This window comes from Cnephaeus nilssonii (genome assembly GCF_951640355.1).
Source record: "Cnephaeus nilssonii genome assembly, chromosome: 1".
Lineage (NCBI taxonomy): Eukaryota > Metazoa > Chordata > Mammalia > Chiroptera > Vespertilionidae > Cnephaeus > Cnephaeus nilssonii.
Genome location: NC_137072.1, coordinates 30,588,585 through 30,608,657, shown reverse-complemented (window position 1 = coordinate 30,608,657; position 20,073 = coordinate 30,588,585). Strand labels below are relative to the sequence as shown.

Below are 20,073 nucleotides of genomic sequence, written 5' to 3'. Positions count from 1 at the left end.
TCTTGGAGACCTGTCCTGACGCCCACTAGACTTTTTAAAGGGATTAGTGGTCACACAGTTTTAGGAACTGCCTTCTACGGTTAAGGCTCCTCCAACACAGGCCATGCTCCCCCATCTCGTCTGACCCCTGCTGACTCCCCAGGGAGCTGCAAGTTTGGGGGAAGACCTCAATTTATGAAGTGTGAGATGAGACCACTGCCAAGAAGTGCTTGCTCACCTTCCTTTAACGGCAGGGGAATCTCCCTTTCCTGTTCTGGGTGAAGCTGAAGAAGACTCATCAACGAAGCCCTATCCTTCTCACCAAACTCAGCCCACACCTCCCAGCAATTGAACTTGAAAACACCTGGTTAAAACCACTTCCTATCTGAGACTAGAGAAGAGAATGTCAGGCACAATTTCCTGGCTGAACAAATCAGCCTAACGCTTATAGAGAGCCACTCCTCATTGTCACAGAGACTGGATGGACCAGCAAGGATGACAACCCTAACGGACTGATCCTTTCACCTTCCATCCTCCCAGCACGATGCCAACAAGAGGCTGACTGGAAACCCAGACTTCTGCAGAGGAAGATCTTCTCTTCACTGTCCCTAAGTGGGCAGTCGATCCCAGGTGCCAAGATGGAGTCAAGCTTGCTGATGTGGAGATTCTTCACATTCATCATGGTAACTGACTGCGTGCCAGGTAAGGGGTCACAGGTGCCCACAGGAACTTGGAAAGGCTATTGGATGTTACCTCTCTCCAGCCACAGAATCACAGAGAGCCCCTAAGGAGAAGGTACAGAGAAGGGGGTTGAATCCTGGGCTCTACCCATTCTTCACAACCCTCTGGAGCCCCATTTTATGCCCCAATTGTCCCTGATCTATATAAAGAGCTAGGAATGATGGGCTCTCCTGTCACTCAAAGTCTTTCACAGTTAATTTTGGGATGAATAGAGTGGCCTGATAATTGAAAAGAAATTTCCTTTTATTTCCCAATGGATTTAGTTTTCTGCTGCACCCACCAGCTATTAAAATAATGGTTAAAATCTGCCAGAAATCTCTCTAAGAGCAGGTAAATGTGCCTGAGATGTCAGTAACTCATATAGGAAATATTGGGATAATTTAAGATCTCAGCATAGTTTAGCTTCAAGGATGTATACTTGGTTCTCTACTGCCTCAGGAAATCATACCTAGGAAGCTTCTTATATGTGCAACTTTATAGACATTTTGGAAATATAAGTGTGCTCACTTTCAGGACACTACTTTCTCTTGTGTTCTTATGTGTGTATATGCATGTACTATATGTATGTGTATAGGATATATATATATATATATGCAAATTTTGAATTTCATTCATCCTTTCACATGGGGTTTGTCAACGTTTTTTGGACTTTTTTTTTTTTCTTAAGAAATAACTACCAACTTCTACCTCAAAACCACCCTTCCTACCTGAGTGTGAATTTTCTCATGACTTCTTCTCTTGCTTACCCAGGAAGACAGATAAGGTGGCAAAGTCTATAATTTCATATCCTTAATTTCTAGATATATAACAATGCTAACTGGCCACAGAAAGATGTGCTAAGAAGTCAAACACGATGATGCATATCATCTTTTTGCTTGTTTGGGGGAAGTGGCCAAGTTATGGTGGGATGTGAACTGACCCAGGTGTAGGTACTTCTTCACTTTGCAGCTAAAGTGGGCATGGTTTTAGGAATGCTTATAATGTGATTTCTGTCTCAGCGGGGTCTTTGCAAAGTGGAAGTTCAGTCCAAGCCAGAACAGAGAAGTCTTGACAATTATTCATGTCCTATTTCTGGGAAACAAGTTACAAGTAAACTTGTGTTATTGCTAGCAAATGGTGACTTATCTGAGAAATAGTCTTAATGGCAGTGGGACAAGTGGAAGTATTATGAGGACTCTTTCATTCACTCAGTTCTCCAAAAATCTATCCAATACCTCATTCCTATTTTCAGCACTGTAGGAAATATAAAAATAAACCAGACAGTCTCTGTCCTTAAGAGATTTATAACCTAGTAAGAGGGAGAAAGGCATAGATATAATAAAAGTAATGCAGTAAGAAAGTTGGAATGTGACAAGATCTATGGGAGCATGAAACTAAAAGAGAAGACTTCGTGAAGGTGGCATTCCAGGGGAGCCCTGATGGACTAGTACAGTTCCATAAGCAGAGTCCAGACAGAGAGGACCGTATGAGCAAAGACACAGGAGAGCAGCATTAGGGAACCACAAGTGGCCTGCTGCAACCCCCAGCACTGCACAGTGATGTGAGGATTTTGGAAATTAAGGTTGGAATGGTAGGATGAGGTCAAATTAATGATCCAAGGCCTTGGATAACAAGTTTAAAAATTTTAAATCCATTTGGTAGTCAAGAAAAGACCACTAGGAAGAAAAGTTATCATCTATAGAGTGCTATCTATGTGCCAGGAATATATCTTATTTTAATCTTTATAACAACTTTGCAGTGTGGGCGTCACAAACCCACTAGATGAAGAAGAAGCCAAAATTCAGAAGTCTCACAGGCAGTGACAGAGCTGGGGCTCAAACCCAGGTCTCCCTTGCTCGTGCTCTGTCTGTTCTGTTCACTGAGACAGGGTCAGAGCTCTGTGGAGAGGACTCTGGCATAGGGTGGGAAGACATTAGGTGCACAGAGGCAGTTCATGAGGCTCTTGAAATAGTCCAATCCAGAGGCAAATGAGGACTTGGTGGTAAAGAGAATGAAATGGGTTGGGTAACAAATAATCTCATCTTGGACTTTTTCCTCCAAGAACCCAGTCTTAAGTCTTTTTATTCATTAGGAGTGAGAGGTCTCGATTGAAATCAGATTGTCAACAGATGCAATTTCTAGCTGATTCATAAGGCAGATTTTCATTCTGAAAGTTTCCAAAGCCACCATTTAAAAATTGTGATGTGTTACAATTAATCAACTTGAATGTTTTTAGTCTCTATATTACTGGGTCCTGGGATGTGGTTAAAAGAAAATTCTCCTGATGTTACCATGGCACATTATTGAGGCACTTTTCTCAGAATTGTGGAAATTCTGAGAGTTTATCTATGCCTTGATCATCTTTCTTTCATTCTAGGAATTCTGTGATCAAATCTTCATCCCTTAGACTAAAAAATAAAAAACAAAAAAAGTGCAGAAACCCATTAAGATGATATTTCTAATTATCTCTTCTTGTAAAGACTACTGCCCACACTGGAATTTCCCATCTTCACATTTGTCATTAAAACAAAAAATGTTTAACTCTTCACACCTAATCATTCAATTTCTCTAGATCCTAAAATGTTATTACCACTATTACCTTGCTCATCTTCAAGGTATACCTCAGTGAGCCCTGGCTGTGTAGCTCAATTGGTTAGAGTATCTTCTGCCTACACCAAAGTTTCGGGGCACATACAAGAATCAACCAATGAACGCATAAAAAAGTGGATAACAAACTGATATTTTTCTCTATTTCTAAAATCATTAAATAAAAAATAATTTAAAAAAAGATATACCTTGGTGAGACAGGGTTTTGGTAAGCATAGGAAATACCTCATAAAATAGTTTCTACTTTTTAAAAATAGTTTGTCTTGCCCTAATGGTTTGGCTCAGTGGATAGAGCATCAGCCCGTGGACTACAGGGTCCTGGGTTTGATTCCAGTCAAAGGCATGCACTTTGGTTGTGCAAGCTCGATCCCTGGCCCTGGTCGGGGTGTGTGCGGGAGGCAATCCATCGATGTGTCTCTCTCATATCGATGTTTCTCTCTCTGTCTCTTCCACTCTCTCTAAAAATCAATGGAAAAATATCCTCAGGTGAGGATTAACAACAACAAAAAAGTGTGTCTTACATAAGCAGTGCTGTATCACATGTAGATATGCTCCATTTTAGATTTAAGAAAACTGAGACACAAAAGAATTGACTTCACAAATGGACAGTGAGAGGTGCTAGCAAAGAACTGTGGGTGAGCTCTATAGCCCCACCACTTGAACCTCTCATCTCAAAGAAAAGTATTCTTAAACTTTTTTGGTTAAATCCTTGAGTATGCTGAATACTTCTGTGTAATTTCTTGTTGAAGTCATTCCTATAATAGCTAGAGTGACCCTTCAGTCAGGCTATCCCTCAACATGGTGGCCACTGGAGTTAATTTCCCTGTACCTCTCATTGCCCAACGAGCAGTAGAAACCTTGCAAATAGACAGAGCTCCCTTAGGGAGTGGGGCATGTCAACTGAGGTCAGTGGACAGAAGAATTAGAGGGAAATTGAACTTTGCAGGGAGCTGATAGAGGGCCAAAGCACTTCCTAACAAACATTGTTGGAGGACTAAAGAGAAGACATGTGAAGGATGTGATTTTTGACAAATTTGTATACTTCCCTGGGCCTCAGTTCCTCTCTGTAAAATGAGAGGGTTGATAAGAGATGATTTCAAGGCCCCCTTCCAGTCTATGCAAATAATTCTGATAGGGGAAAAATAAGCTCGGCTTGAAAGGCATTTTCAAGTTGTGGTCCTTTGGGATGAAAATGTTTCCCCCAAACTGAAGACATACACAACAGGATCTGGGTCTAGCAACCTTTCAGTGTCAAAGTACCAAAGCTGACATCTCATTGTAGGTTATTTTCAACTCCTTCCGCTGCTCTCAAGCACGACCCAGTGCCTTGGTAATTGTTGCAGTTGTAAGAGGCAAGGCAAAAACACGACTCACTGTTGGCGAGGCCTTCGGCTGCTTGTTTGCTTGATTAAGGAATCTTTGCCTGAAACCATTTCCTTGTTCCTCACTGGAGAGATCTTAGATGAGTGGGAACCTATTTATCTTCTCTTTATCCCAGGCCATTCCCTGTGAGAAAAGGAAAAAGTATCTTAATTCAATTGATTGCTTCAAAAAGTTATAAGCCCTTCACCCTGAAAATGTTCAAATAGAAGCTGTGGCCACTATTGTGGGATGCCATGAAGGGGTGTATGCTGGCTGGGGAGGTGGATTGGCAACATTCTGGGCTCCTTCCCACCTCTCTATTCTGGTTCTCCTCTGCCTCCTTCCAACCTGTATTACTTTAAAAAAAAATAAATAAATAAATAAATATATATATATATATATATATATATATATATATATATATATATCTTTGTTGATTTCAGAGAGGAAGGGAGAGGTAGAGAGATATAGAAACATCAATGATGAGAGAGAATCATTAATCAGCTGCCTCCTGCAGGCCTCACACTGAGGATTGAGCCCGAAACCCAGGCATATGCCCTGACTGGGAATCAAACCGTGATCTCCTGGTTCATGGATTGATGCTGAACCACACCAGCCAGCCCACCTGTACTTTTTATTTGCCCTCCTAGGAAATGAAATTAGGGATATGTGATTTTCATTCTTTTCAAATCCAAAAGAACAGATAACATATAAGTGTGGATTCTTGGTTTTAATCCACTGTCTGCTCCACCACTCCAAACTTTGGGTGACAGTGAGAAACATAAAAGGAAGGAGAATTTGAGTGGGAAGGTGACTGAGGCTGGGTGAGGGGAGCCACTAAAAAGGTAAAATGTGAACCATGGCCGAAACCGGTTTGGCTCAGTGGATAGAGTGTCGGCCTGCGGACTCAAGGGTCCCAGGTTCGATTCCGGTCAAGGGCATGTGCCTTGGTTGTGGGCACATCCCCGGTGGGGGGTGTGCAGGAGGCAGCTGATCAATGTTTCTAACTCTCTATCTCTCTCTCTTCCTCTCTGTAAAAAATCAATAAAATATATATTTTTTTAAAAATGTGAACCATGAGTTTATCTGTACAGGGTGGGACAAAAGTAGGTTTACAGTGGTTCATATGGAAATTCCACAATTAATAAGTAATAATACAAGAATAAACTGTTTCGTGTACTCACAACGGTAAACTTACTTTTGCCCCACCCTGTATTTGGTGAACTTCCAATAGCCAAACACCCAGAATAAGGAGCTCCGCCCCTCCTGCCCTCTCCACAAAGGCATAGGCTCCCTTCCTCTGGAAGCAGAAAGTGGAAGTGATAGGCTCGGATCCCTTTAAATTTAGAATCTGGGGTTTCTTCCCTCTGGACTGACAATGTGTATCCCTCTGGTTTCAATCTATGGCCCATGTGGGGCTCCTCTGTTACTGGGGGTCTCTACACTTCCTGAGACCCTCTTCTCTTGTTCAATTCTTTGTCTAGGCAGCTATCAGGTAAGGAAAGATTGGAGACCCTTAAAGAGCTCCCTCATCTCCTGCCAAACTCTTTGGTGACCCTTTCTGATGATTTCTTCAGGAAGTTCTGGTTAGGTAAAGTCATCTGCTGCCCCAGGTACCATCAAGGATGGGGAGGAAAGGGGGAGAAAAAGGTCCAGCAAGCCTCACTACTAAAGATGAACCTCATGTATCACTCCTATGTACACAGCCTGAATTTCTCAACAAGAAAAACAATGTGATAGCAACAATCCATCTAGTTTTTGGTTCTTAATTTTTTTTTTTGAGTGGTGAATTGGTAAATCCTTGAGAAAATTTGATGAGATCTATCAACGGTCTTCTTAGAAAAAAATGTGCAAATGCACAAAATTTTGAATAAAATTCTTGGGGATTAAAGCCTCCCTATAAACCAGGGTCCCCAGGTAAGACATCTGATTACATTATTTGGTATCTTAACACCCATTGTCTTGAACAGAGAGAATGAGATACAGGAAATTACCCTCTCTGGAAAGGGAACTATAATTGGCAAGGGCAACCTAAGAGGTCTGGGAGCCTAGAGACGATAGCAAGTAAAGGGTACCCAGGACAAACCAATGACACAAGACAAGCAAGAAAAGTGGCAAAGCCAGGACTAGAATCTAAACCTCTTAAATTCCAGTCCAACATTCCCTGCATGTCTCTACTTGGACTCTCAATGACAAATCCATCTAGCAGGATTACTGAGATGAAAAAAGTGACAGTCCTTGCCCTCAAACTGCTTTTGGCTGAACAATTGGGATGAAACACCTGCTGAGCAATTCTTCTCTTGACTGACAAGGGAAGCCAACAGTGTTTGCCAATGAGTCAACAACCCATCACTGAATCCCCCCACAAGGCTTTCAAATAAGTCACCCATTTAGGGGAAAAGAGTAATATAATTGTTTCTAGATATCTTAGGTATTTTCCACTCTAAGATTACTCAGATAGTTTTTGGCTATTTGACTTGTTTTAGGGTTACTCTGGGACTTGCTCCCTTCAATAAGGTAACACAAGTCCCACCAGGAAATGCATTTAGAGCAGTTGTTACCAACACCAACCATACATTAATTATGCATCTGGGATGTTTTAACAAATAATGACCAACCCTTGGCCCCAAGAATAATTAAGACCAATTAGTTCAGATTCTCTGGGGATGAGAATTGGACATAAAAATAAGTTTTTTAAAGTTCCTCAAAGGATTCAAGATGCAGTCAGGATTGAAATCCACAAAATAATGATTCCCATTTTGGTCTGTTTCCATGATTTCATTTCTATTCACTAAGAATGGGTGCCCTAGCGCAGTACTTTCCAAACTTCAATGTATTTACAGATCACCTGTGGATATTGCTAGGAAGAAGAATCTGATTCAGGATGTCCAGGACAGGGGCTGAGATTCTGGTTCAAATAGGCTCCTACATGATGTGCATGGACCCCATTTCGAGTAGCAAGGCTCTTGTGTGAGAGAAGAAATACAAGTTGTGTCTACCCACATAGAACTTGCAGCTAAAACGGGCAAACCAATCTGGGAAAGATTCAAGATCACATATTGCAAAGTAGTATGTGGCAAAACTGACACATTCCATAGCGATCAGAATAGGTGGGCTTAGGAAAAACAGTGCTTAGGAAAGGCTTCTCGGAGGAGTTGGGACCTATTGGTTCTGAATTTGTGCTTGTGAATATCAGAAGATGGGTTGCAGGATGGTGTTTTCTAATGATTTTGCTAAAGTTGTATACATGGATCATGCTCCATGAGTAACAAACTGAAAACAGGAGTTTACTAAGGCAATAAAAACATTATATATATTAGAGGCCCGATGCACAAAATTCATGCAGGAGTAGGCCTTCCTTCACCCGGTTGCTGGCACCAGCTTCCCTCTGGCACCCGGGACCCAAGCTTCCCTTGCAGCTCCGGCTTCATCCAGAAGACCATCTGGAAGGATGTCCAGTCTAATTAGCATATTACGCTACATATATATATATATATATATATATATATATATATATATATATATAGCTAATTAGCGCGCGCGCACACACACACACACACACAATGAGCATTTGTGTGTGTGTGCGTGCTGAGCAAAATGAGGCTAAATGGCTAGTGATTCTCTGATTTAAAGAAAAAACTTTTGCTCATACAGAAAGTGTCTCACTTTAATCCTCTGTCTACACACATCATTGGGACCTGGTAGACTTCATTCACACAGTAGATCACTGGATCAGCATCACCAAGGCTACATGACACCTTTGGGTAACAGTCAAGAAGCCCAGGGTCTTATTTCCCCACATCCAAATGTTGTCCCTGATCCAGCACCAGCTAACCGCACACTGGTGGCTAGAGTATCCTGACAGCTCACACCTACAACCCCACCACCCAGTTCATGGGGCTTTTGATCAGTAACTCTGCCTGCAGCCCAGTGCCAGGCATCCTGCCTACAGGAGGAAACTAGGGCACCAAAGTGTGGGTGTCATAGGTGGGGGTCACCAGGCTGGGAGGAAGACGAAGGGAAGGAGTAAGGTGCTGGTCAGAAGTCTGTGCCTCTGGGCAGGCCCACCCATGGTGGAAGGAGAGGGTCAGATTAGCCAGACATGCTTTCTGGGCTGCTTTCTCCCTTGCCCAGGAGTCCCCACACTCCTTATTCCAGATGCAGTGAAAGAATAGGCTGGTGTCAGACTAGGAGCAGTTGAGTACTTTTTCCAAAGAAGAAGAAGAAGAAGAAGAAGAAGAAGAAGAAGAAGAAGAAGAAGAAGAAGAAGAAGAAGAAGAAGATTTCTAAAGATCAAAAGGAAGTTCAAAGAAGGCATTGGTTCCTTTACACTAAAGAGCATGGAAAGTTGACTAGTTTCCAGTAGGCCCTGATTGCCTATGGTGACAAAGAAAGGTGAGCTGATGAGCGAAGCTGTGAACTGGAAAACAGCTGGCTGGTGAAGCCAGGCCATGCACAAATACTGATACCAACACCTAGTTTTTCCTTTCAGGCTTATTTGCTGTCAGCCTGTTCCAAGAAATATTTTAAACTGTAATGATAATAACAAGAGCGACTATTCATATTCTATAGGCTATCTTTCAGGTATTATCTGAAAACATAGTATTACTTCAGTTAATCCTCAAAATAAGGCAGGCCGTATCGTTATTCCCATTTTACACCGGGAAAACTGAGGCTTATAGAGGTTACATAGGTGGCTCAATGTCACACAATTAGGCTGTGAGCCAGGCAGTCTCACCCCAGAGCCTGCGTTCTTTACTGTTCTTCTAAACTGCTGCTAAGGGCCCAAGATACATGTGCCTTGTTAACAGAGAAGTTTATTTTCAGTCTTTCAAAAGTTGAAGTAAATATGTTCTGGGGTATGTCCCACTGCTTCTGTGGCTGTGCATAAATTAATGTGCCTGTGCCTACAGAAACCAAGCCCTGCTGCCACGGGGAGCTGTCCCTTAATGTACGGGAGAGATGGTCTCTTAAGGCCCATCAAGTCCCTGGAGTCTTAAATTCTCTGAATCTTGCTGTTCCCCTTCAGTGCTCCTTTTACCCTCAAAAGAGCAGCTGGAGTTGTCTTTCTTGCATTTGACTGTGCTTCAAAGAAACTTCAGTCGGGCCACGTCTGCCCCAAACGCCCACAAAACAGAGGAAATTCTGAGCACCTCCGGGCATGAGTCAACCACACCATCTTCAGGAATTGCCATCTCTGCCCACGGAATCACCCACTCTTTTCTGTTTGGGACCAAAATAGATACCTCCTTCAGCAGCCTCACGGCTTTCTGTACTCTCAGCAATAAAAACAAAGGCAGGATAGGTGGGTGCCTCTAAGGCAACGTGGTGGGAGATTTCTCTGCTGTGATGGTTTTCAGAGTGAAAATGTTGCTGCCAAGGTAGAGCCGACAGACAGGATGGGTGGGGCAGGTGGAAGAGGGAAGCCATAGGGTGGCTGGGGACATCTTGCCTGTGGCAGACCTTCCAGTCAGTTGTTCATTCCTTTGTTTATTCATTCATTCAGCAAGTATGTATTGAGCAACTACCATGTGCCAAATACAGGGTAAGAGATGAATGTAACCCAGTCCTTAGTCTCCAGGAGCTCACCAGGCAGCAGGGGAGAAATACATGGCACAGATAATTACAACCCAAGATCTAAGGTACAAGAGTAAATAAAGAAAGAGTGATGGAACACACAGATACATAGATGGTCATTCTTACTGCAAGTCCCAACATCTTAAGTCAATAACTGCCTCAAGTTTACACTAACATTTGGGACAAAAAAAAAAAAAAAAAAGAAAAGAAAAGAAAAGAAAAAGAAAGAAAGAAAAAGGAAGCTGAGAGCATTGTTTGGTCATTATTAATGACCAAAATCAAACACTAATTTTGAATTTGGAATAACATAGAGAGAGGATGTGCAGAAACTGTCTTTTGCTCAAGAAATTCCTTTACAGGAAAATGGAAATATTTCCAGTGGGAGTATTTACAGTTCTTTAAGATCCAACTGTTTGATTTCTCCTGAAGCCCCCAAGTGGTGCAGAAGCCCCGTTTATAGATGGTGCTGACCAAGTGCTACCTCCCCAGCGGGGCATGAACCACTCCCCCTCCCTAAACACCCAGGGAGGACCTAAGGAAACCTACCAGGTTTGATTTATGTTATTATGTACTTAAAAGCAAAGCAACAGTGGTGATTTTTTTTTTTAAATTTCATGAAATGGGCCTTTTTGAGCTAACTGGCCCATCTCCTCATCGAAAGATCAGTTATTATGACACCAAGTAAAGGGCAAAGAATCATTTCTAAGACTTTTGTTTGAAGTCCCCAAAACACAAGTTGACGTCAGCTTCTTCCTGTCTCAGAGCGCTGTGAGTTTCCCGGGAGTTTTGGGGGTGATGGTGATGACTTTACAAGAGGTTGCTCATCTGACACCTTTCCTGGCTGTGGCCAAGGCTGTCTTGGCTTCCCCGGCTGATGAAACCGGGCACAGCCTTCAAACCCAACTGAGCGTCTGTGTGGTATCTGTTTCCGGCCCCTGTGGTAGTGACACCTCTGTTCAGAGCCTGATTTAGAATAAAAGGATCTTTGTAAAAAGAAAACTCCGTATTTTAAGTGGAAAGCAAAACAAGCAACTACAAACACACACACACACACACACACACACACACACACACACACACACACACCCCAAAACCATTATAAAATAAAAGGGCAATTTCCTCAGACATCCTGCTAACACCCAAGAGAGCACAGAGACCGCAAAGGGTTAGCATTTCAGCTCTCGGTATTCAAACATCTTTTCATTTATTTCACTTTTGGCTTTCACTGCATTTCATTCATCAGGCCATGAATTTCACTTTCCCTCTCCCAGGGAGTCTTGCGTTTCCCTCCTCTGGTCTGGGTTTGCCATAGGCTGGGGCAGGAGGAACTTTGAGCCAGAGCAGGACAGGCCGCCTAAGCACCCTCCTTTCCTCCTCTTCATGTGGTAGTAATTGCGGCCCTGGAGCCTTTCTGTGGGCCAGCCATGCCTCAAGCTGTACACTTTTCATGTATTATCTTGCTGAATCCTCAGAACAACCCTATGAGACAGGTACCATTATTATCACCCCCATTTTGTAGGTGAGGAAATAGGTTGTGAGGCCCCAAAGAGCAGTAGAAGTGGGCTATCTGCTCCATCCTTGTACAAGGAAAGCAACTGTCCCCTGGCTTGTATGCAAGCCAGCCTCCCATCTCTCATTTGAAGTCATTCTTTGATTTATCCCCAAATTAATCTCCCCTGAAAGCAAAATTCATGATGACTTCTCCCTGATCAAAGAGCTCAAATCATTTTCCACTGCCTATAGGGCACATTTCCAAAGCCTGGCATCTAATATTCTTACCTGGATGTCCACATGTCCTCTGCAGAGGGCACCCCAGCTCCATGCAACCCTGCCAGCAGCTCTCCTCCTATTCTTCAAAGCTTGGCTCCCAGGGAAGCCTTATTTCCGGCCCCCACCCCCCTTACTGGAATAATCTTCCACACCTCAGCTGCCTACTTGGAATTCTGACCACTGAAAAACATCTTGGGAGAGCAGAAAGGGCTCATGAATTAGGGAATCTATAGGCTTGCATTCAGATCCTAGCTTGGACCTGCATGACTCTACTTTCCTTTAAACCAATCATTGAGTGCCCTTCTCTGCAGGCACTAGCAAGGTGGTGGGATCTGATGGACACCGTGTGGTAAGCACTGTCTAAAGAAATGGCAGGGTAGCCTGCGAGTCCAGAGGAATAAAACCAAGGCTGGGGAGGGTCCCGAAGGCTTCCTAGAGAAAAACGACAATGAGGGAGACCTGCAGGAGAAGCAAGAGTCAAGAAGGTAGAAACTAAGTTTTAAGTCCAGCGTGAGCAGGGCCACAGACAAAAGACACAGTGAGTTCCGAGAGCTGCACATAGTTCTACCAGGCCGGAGCATTCAGGTACACAGCAGAGGCGGAGACTTTTGAAGCTGGGTGTGAGCTATATCACAAAGCCTTGCCACGTACAGGGGTAAGCACTGTATCCTGAGAGGAACAGCATACCGCAGAGCAGTCTTAGGCAAGGGAGGGACATGATCTGGAGAGTTGGCACTGTCTTCATTGTGAATGATTAGCAGCAGACGGGATGGGAGTCAGGGAGTGGCAGACCCCAAAGTCAGGCTGCTAGGTGAGGTGAGAGTGGATGGTAGGCAGGTTTCTTAAACCTCCATGGGCTTCCGTTGCTGTGGGTATAAAATGGGAACAACACCCCTCAACCCCCCGCCCACTGGCTGTGTAAGACAGGCTGCCTAAAATAACCAGGATGTGGAAGGTGCTCAACAAACATGACTTGCTGGACTTCTAATCTGCATAACCGAAGGCCCAGTGGACCTTTCCACATGGATATCTCTCAGGCTTCCCATACTGAATACACCCAGAATTGCTCTCCCAGGCTCTTTCTCCCCCCTTTTCCGTTTCAATGGCAACACCATTATCCACCCAGCTGTCCTGGAAACCTGGGAAAATTCCTTCTTTCCTTTCACTGGTCCCATGTACCCAATCAAGCCCCAATCTCTGGAGACTCCAGCCCTTACAATCTCCGAACATTAGCAACCTCTCTCCATGATCACTCTCATCACCCCCACTGAGAAGACCCACGACAGCATCCCCACAATGCAGGACAGATGCAGGACAAGGGCACTGGGAGGTCACAGGCTGCAGTGACCACAGGAACAGATGCAGCCAAGGCACAGAAGGGAGGAAAGGTCTGAGCACATACAGCTGTTAGGCTGCTGGGTCCAAATACTGCCTTTGCGACCGACAGGCTGAGTGGCTCTGGGAAGGTCACTCACCGAACCTGTCGGTGCCTCACTTCCACCACCTATAAAATGCAGATGATAAGAACTACTCATCTAATAATTAATTAATTATTCAATGATTCTTATAAATGTTAATTATGGTAATTAAACTATAGTATTTTGTATATTATTTACCATATATTTAATTCTACTTTAATAATATAATATTGTGTTATTTAGCATTACTCTTTATAATAGCCTATTTCATAGGTGACTGAGAGGAATAGGGGAGTCAATGTGTGTGAAGTGCCTAGAATAGCTCCTGGCGTGCAGTTACTCTGAGATACCTTGGACAAAGTGTATGCTCCTATGCAAGCAAGCAGATTGAGAGAAGGAGTCTTTGAGCCCCCTTTCAGTCCTGACATTCTGTGGCTTAATAAATACTTGCCCTATAATGGAGTGAAAAGTAACATCTCTTCAACATCATGCTGACTATGCCATTTAACCTCCCAGGGGGACAGCTATAATGGCCACATCCTTGATGAGTTCCATTTGTTACTTGTTAGCACAAAGCAATTCCCAGTGAATCAAGGTAACAGATCTTACGTTCCCATGTCCTTAGAAAATTCAGCCACCTTGGATTTAATGCCCAATATTAATGCCCACTGCAGGCCCAGAAACCATGATTTCACGGGATAACTAAGGATGTATGTAAGGCGGGAATGGTGCAGAGCGCTGGGAACGTGGAAGGCTGTGCTTCCCTCAGTGGGAGTGCAGCCCACTCTGAGTCCACAGACTGAACTCCACAAAAGCCTTTAAGTTAACACATTGCGGACCAGTAGTTTTATTGCTAGCTTTACCCAGTAGCAGGATAAGTTTCTATTGAACGAGTACAAAAAAACGTTTTACATAAATGTTAAAGGCACGCTTTAAAGTTAAATACCCATTGCATTTTGAAGTTATTACATGTTCTTACAAGCTAATATCTTTTTAAAGTATGATACTTTGTAAAACACTGTGTAATATGAAGTGGAACTAAACAAAGCTGGCAAATGTAACGCGTTTCTCTTCTCTTACCATTACTTTTGCATACTTTGCAAACTTTAGTAGGATATTTCTTTTTATATAAAGTTTCTGCAATTGAAACGCTATTGTAATAGTTATCTTGGTATATGTGATGCCCCAATTCCAGATACAGCTAAAGTAGTGACAGAATAGAATCATTCAATTTTTTCCCTTCACCTGTGTAAATTGCCATATTGCAAATATACCCAGTCTTGCTCTCACACACCATTCTTACAAGTAAACCATATTTAATAATTTCAGCTGGGTTGTAAGTTCGAAATAGAAGACGGGACCTTCAGGGAATCATGCCTTCATCTAATGATAATTCTCGCATAGGTTTATATATTGTTTGAAATTTACTAATAAAGTGGTCGAGTACAGATTGAATTTTAAATAGCCTGGATGAAGATTTAGTCATCTTTGCATTGTCATTGAAATGCCAATTAAGTCCAGATTTGTTCAAAAACGATTTCGACTCATCGTCTGAGGAAATATTGGAACAGCTAGAACTGGATTTGTAGACCAATATTCTTTCCAAGTATCCTTTCGAGTATGCCCCATTAGCACTATAAGTCCTAAAATTTTTTTCATATCTATTGGAATAACAGGAGACCATTTTATTGCTATCAAAATTTTGTGCTTTCCCAAATTTTGGTTATAATATATGTTCGATTGATGACAAAATAGTTCAAACAGATCGTCGTCAAAAATCAAGTTGGTGACTTCAATGATGTTCTTAGAATCACATGGTATAACTGTAACCCAGGTATTACCTTCAAATTTTTCCAAGTTAGGTTGAAAGTCCTCTTTTGACCAATCATTATCTTGGCAACCAAGACCCAAATTACACTCAAAATCATTTGTGGAATTGTGCAAATTTTCAGGTTTGAAATCACTTGAAATTACTATTTTTTGCCTTTTTGAAGGAATAACTATATCACTGCCACTGTCAAAGCTTTCATCACTTTCACTTGGAATATCTGATAAATTGTCAGCAAATATATCCAGAATTTTATCATGTTCTTTGTCACTATCCATGGTTACTGAGCACTTTAAGAATATCAAATTGATATATTAAACAGTTATTTTTATTACTAACGACAAGAGACTGATCACTTTTAATTCCTTTTGTAATTTTTAACTTCAGCGAATGTGTTTTCCATTACACTGTTTCTCTCTAAATGACAACAATGAAAAGCCGAGAATTTTCATGATTGGTCACAAGTCTTAGAACAGGAAACACGAGAATTCTCGTGATCCGTCCGCAATATGTTAAATTGGCTTTTCTAAGGCCTGTCCCTGGAGTACAAGAGAGGATTTTTGGTAACATAACCTCCTCCCTATCCTGTGTTGCCCACCACATCATCCCACGGGAAGTCCGAGGTCAGGGGGCAGCATGGTGGAGGTCTGGTGAAAACCTGCTTCAGGGTCACAGATGCCCACCTCCTTGCTGGGTCCTCACATGGCAGAGAGCAGGGAGAGGAAGCCAGCTCTCTCGTGACTCTTAGAAGGGCATGAATCCCATTCATGAGGCTTCACCCTCATGACCTCATCTAACTGTAAAGGCCTCACCTTCTAATACCATCACATTGGACAGTAGGCTGGGCGGGGGGGGGGGGGGGGGGGGTACAAATATTCAGTCCAAACAGTATGCACTTGTGTCTTGTTTAAAGTTGTGATTCTTGAAAGCTAAGAGGGCCTCAGAGTGAAGGGCCCAAGCGTCACTCCCAGGAGATGGGTATGGAGATAACGGGAGAGAATGGCTGAAGGCAACATTTGACCCAGGGTCATCCCCGGTTTTGCACATGTGGATTTGGTGTGCTGACACAATAACTGTCTGTGTCGACGTGGCTGGTTCTTGCCTGACACCCAGACCAGGCTACGGTTCTGAGGAGAAACACTGTGTTGCTGAAGTCTCCATTGTTTCACATGACTTCTTCCTTTTTCCATCTTTTCTTTGTTTCTCTTCTGGTCTTAAGTTTCTACCTGGCATCATACTTACCTAGCTAGTATTCTTTAAAGTCTCAGTGGAAATTCTGTTGTTATCCAGTTGAAAATATTCTCAACTCTGCAGTCTAATTTCGCAGAAAACTCTCCTCATAGAAGACTGTGGGTGGGATTCACCCATGCAGCATATTTCTACTAAAAATATTATTCCATCCCAAGAATTAGGTTTCAAAGATTTGAAGGAAAACTGCTTTTAGATTTCAGAGAAAGAACAAGAGTATATTTTTACCCCCTTGTTTTTCTTATCTGACAACCCTTTAATTTTCATCAGGTTGACATTCTGTGGTGAACTTGTGGTTAACCCTTTCACGTACAGAAGCTTGAGAAGACTTGAGGGGCAGAAATAACAGTCTCAACGTTTCACTAGCAGAAGCGTTTGAAATTCCGAAATATGACAGTTTCGATGTAGAGTCAGCTGCTGGGAGAACTATTTTTGGTTGCCTGCCTTCTTTTTTCCTTCCAAGGTAAAGAGAAAATAACTGAATTCCCACCCCTGATTCCCCTTTATTCTTGGTAACAAGTGTTGAAGAAGGCACAGGTTGTTTTCCAGACAGGTCTGACCCTGTGAGCCACTCATTCTTCAACTGTGGAAACTCTGACTATTTGACGTACTAGGCCAGCCAGGCCTCAGGAACTGTGGGTCAGATAACACAGAGATGATAGATGCTAATCACTGCAGAATGTGCCCAACTGCACCCAAGTTTCCTCCCTCGGAGCACACAGTCTCCCCTCTTATTTCCCCAGGGAACCAGGTGCTTTTTCTTTTTCTTTAATCCTCACCCAAGGATGCGTTTGTTTGTTTTTATCCCATAACCTAGGTATGTGCCCTGACTAGGAATCGAACCTACAGTCTTTTGGGGCACAGGATGACACTCCAACCAACTGAGCCACCTAGACAGGACTGTGCCTTTTCCTTAATGACAATAACTTCCCTTGACCTGTTTGTCCCGGCCCCCATCCTTGTGACATCAAACTTTGCTTCTGCCACATTCCCCTCAACATTTGTTCTTGCTGAACAAAGATGGATATTTGTTTGAGTGAATGAATGAACAGTATTACCACTGCCAATGCTCCCAATAATTTATTCAGTGCCCGTGTTGATGAAATAGTTTAAATGAAGAATAGGTGATGCAGGCAGACAGCAACAAACAGAAGTGACTGGAAGTATTCAAACTAAACTGTGGGGACCTTGCTGGCAGTGATCAGGGAATTGATCATATTTTATTTTATTATTCATTTTAAGTTTTTCTTTCTCTTTTTAATCCTCACCTGAGGATAAGTTTGTATTAATTTTTAGAGAGAGAGAGGAAGGGAGAGAGACAGAGAGACATCGATGTGAGATAAAAACATAGATTGGTTGCTTCCCATACATGCCCCAACCAGGGATTGAACCTGCAACCTAGCTATGTGCCCTGACTTGGAATTGAACCTGCAACCTTTTAGTGTACTGGACGATACTCCAACCAACTGAGCCACATGGACAGGGATGACCATATTTTAATAGATTTGAAACCCGTTATAAACTATTCATGTGAATATAGGTGGGAGGAAGGAAACTAATATAAAATTCTCATAAATAGTTCTTAGAAGATGAATCTAAAAGAAACTCCATTTCTTTGCTCTGACACAATCAAGCTGTAATTAACATTTTAAATATTTTTTTCCAGCTCACAAAGTGACCTTACATATTTTATCACTTTGTCCTAAATGCTGCATTGCTTGAGGGTTATAAAGGCAACAAACAGGATTTATTGGGCTTTTTCACAGATTTCAAGATGTGTTGACTTACATTATTTCTACTGATATATTTCTGTCATTCATAACTTTGCCATTCACACTCCAACAAAACATTCTACTTACAGTCCCCTGAACACAACATTCCCTCTGCCAAGTGGGTGACCTATTCTGCTGAACCTGTCAGATGAACCTCTTTTCACCCTTCAAACATGGGAGAATCAAGAGCAGCCTTTCTCCTTATCTGGCTCATAGACAGGGGCAGAATTCCCCATCAGGAGGCACCATGTCAGGAGACCCAGAGGACTAAATGGCAGGGCCAAAGGCGAAGACTTGGAGTGTCCAAGAATCTCCTATGGTCACATTCTGGTTAATGGTTCTCAGGAATCTTCCACCTGCTCTTTGATTGACAAACTCAATCACCAAAGTAAAGCAACAAAATGCAGTCAATATCTCCCAACAAAAACTTAGTCCGTGTTAGACAAACCCACTTCCTGGATCAAGGGAAAAAGAAGGGAGGCTTGTTATTGTTATAACCAGAGATGAGTCACACAGGTGGAGAACACATGAAACCTCGCCTCTAGGCCATTTATTTATGCTACTAGTACAATTAGCTCTGTGCTTTAGAATGCTTGATTTGACAATATTTTAAAGACATATTGGAGGGATGGAGAGATGAAAGGTAGAGAGAAATAATAAGATGCTATTGCTATGGCAGGTGAACAGTTAGGAGGTGGTGAAAGTGAAGTTCAGAAGAAATGTGAACAAGAGTATTGCACAGAGTCCCTAGCCAGGTTGCTCAGTTGGTTAGAGTGTCATCCGGATACATCAAGGTTGTAGATTCGATCCTCGGTCAGGGCACATACAAGAAGCAACCAACGAATGCATGAATAAGTAGAACAACAAATCAATGTCTCTCTCTCTCTCTCTCTCTCTCTCTCTCTCTCTCAAAATCAATTCTAAAAAGGGTATTGAGCAGATAAAAATAATGATTCTTAGGAAGAGATTTGATATGCGGGCAAAGGAGATGTGGAATTTAAAGAGGATGCAGAAGGATCAAGCTTGGGAGACTCAGATGATGGGAATGTGAGAGTCAGTAAGAGAAATGAGGGTCATTAAGAGAAACAAGTCCAAGAAGAGGATCAGAGGGCTGTCTGTATATTTGTTTTTAACTTTTAATTTTGAGATAATTGTAGAATCACATGCAGTTGTAAATAATAGAGATCCAATATATTCTTCATTCAATTTCCTTCATGACTATAGCACAATATCACAAGCAGAAAATTGACATTGATATAATCTATAAATCTTATTTAGATTGCACCAATTTTATATGAACTCAATAGCGTATATGTGTGTTTAATTCTATGCAACTTTATCACATGTGTAGATTCCCATGACCACCCTAATAGTTAAGATACACAACGGTTTCCATCACAAGGTTCCCTCCTGCTACCCTGTTGTAACCACAGACACCTACCTCCTTCTTTCCTAATCCCTGACAACCACTAAGCTATTATCCATTTCTATAATTTGTAATTTTAAGAATGTTATATAAATGGAATAATATAATATGAAAACTTTGAAATTGGCTTTTTTCACTCAAGTCCCTGGAGATCCATCTTTCTCCACTTAATTCCCCTGAGATCCATTTTTCAGCACCCCTTAGCTGGCATTATCTTGTAAAGAAGAGCTTTCTCCCTCCTCCTCCCAATCTATAATTTTTTAGTACCACTATGGATTGCTATCTTTTAAAATTATTTTGTTACTTTCATCATTGATTCTCTTGGGTTTATTAGATATACTATCATATAATTTGCAAACAAAGATA

The 20,073-nt window shown here is 42.2% G+C and overlaps 1 protein-coding gene across 1 annotated transcript in view; it reads left to right on the top strand.

Moving 5' to 3' along the window:
* Window positions 1-617: 617 nt before the first annotated feature.
* IL2RA (interleukin 2 receptor subunit alpha) overlaps window positions 618-20,073 on the top strand; it is a gene marked incomplete at both ends in the record, with an annotated part of 43,789 nt that continues 24,333 nt past the window's right edge. Inside the window, one exon of the mRNA XM_079776402.1 lies at window positions 618-681. Coding sequence (XP_079632528.1) covers window positions 618-681 — 64 coding nt within the window. The remainder of the gene's footprint in view (window positions 682-20,073) is intronic.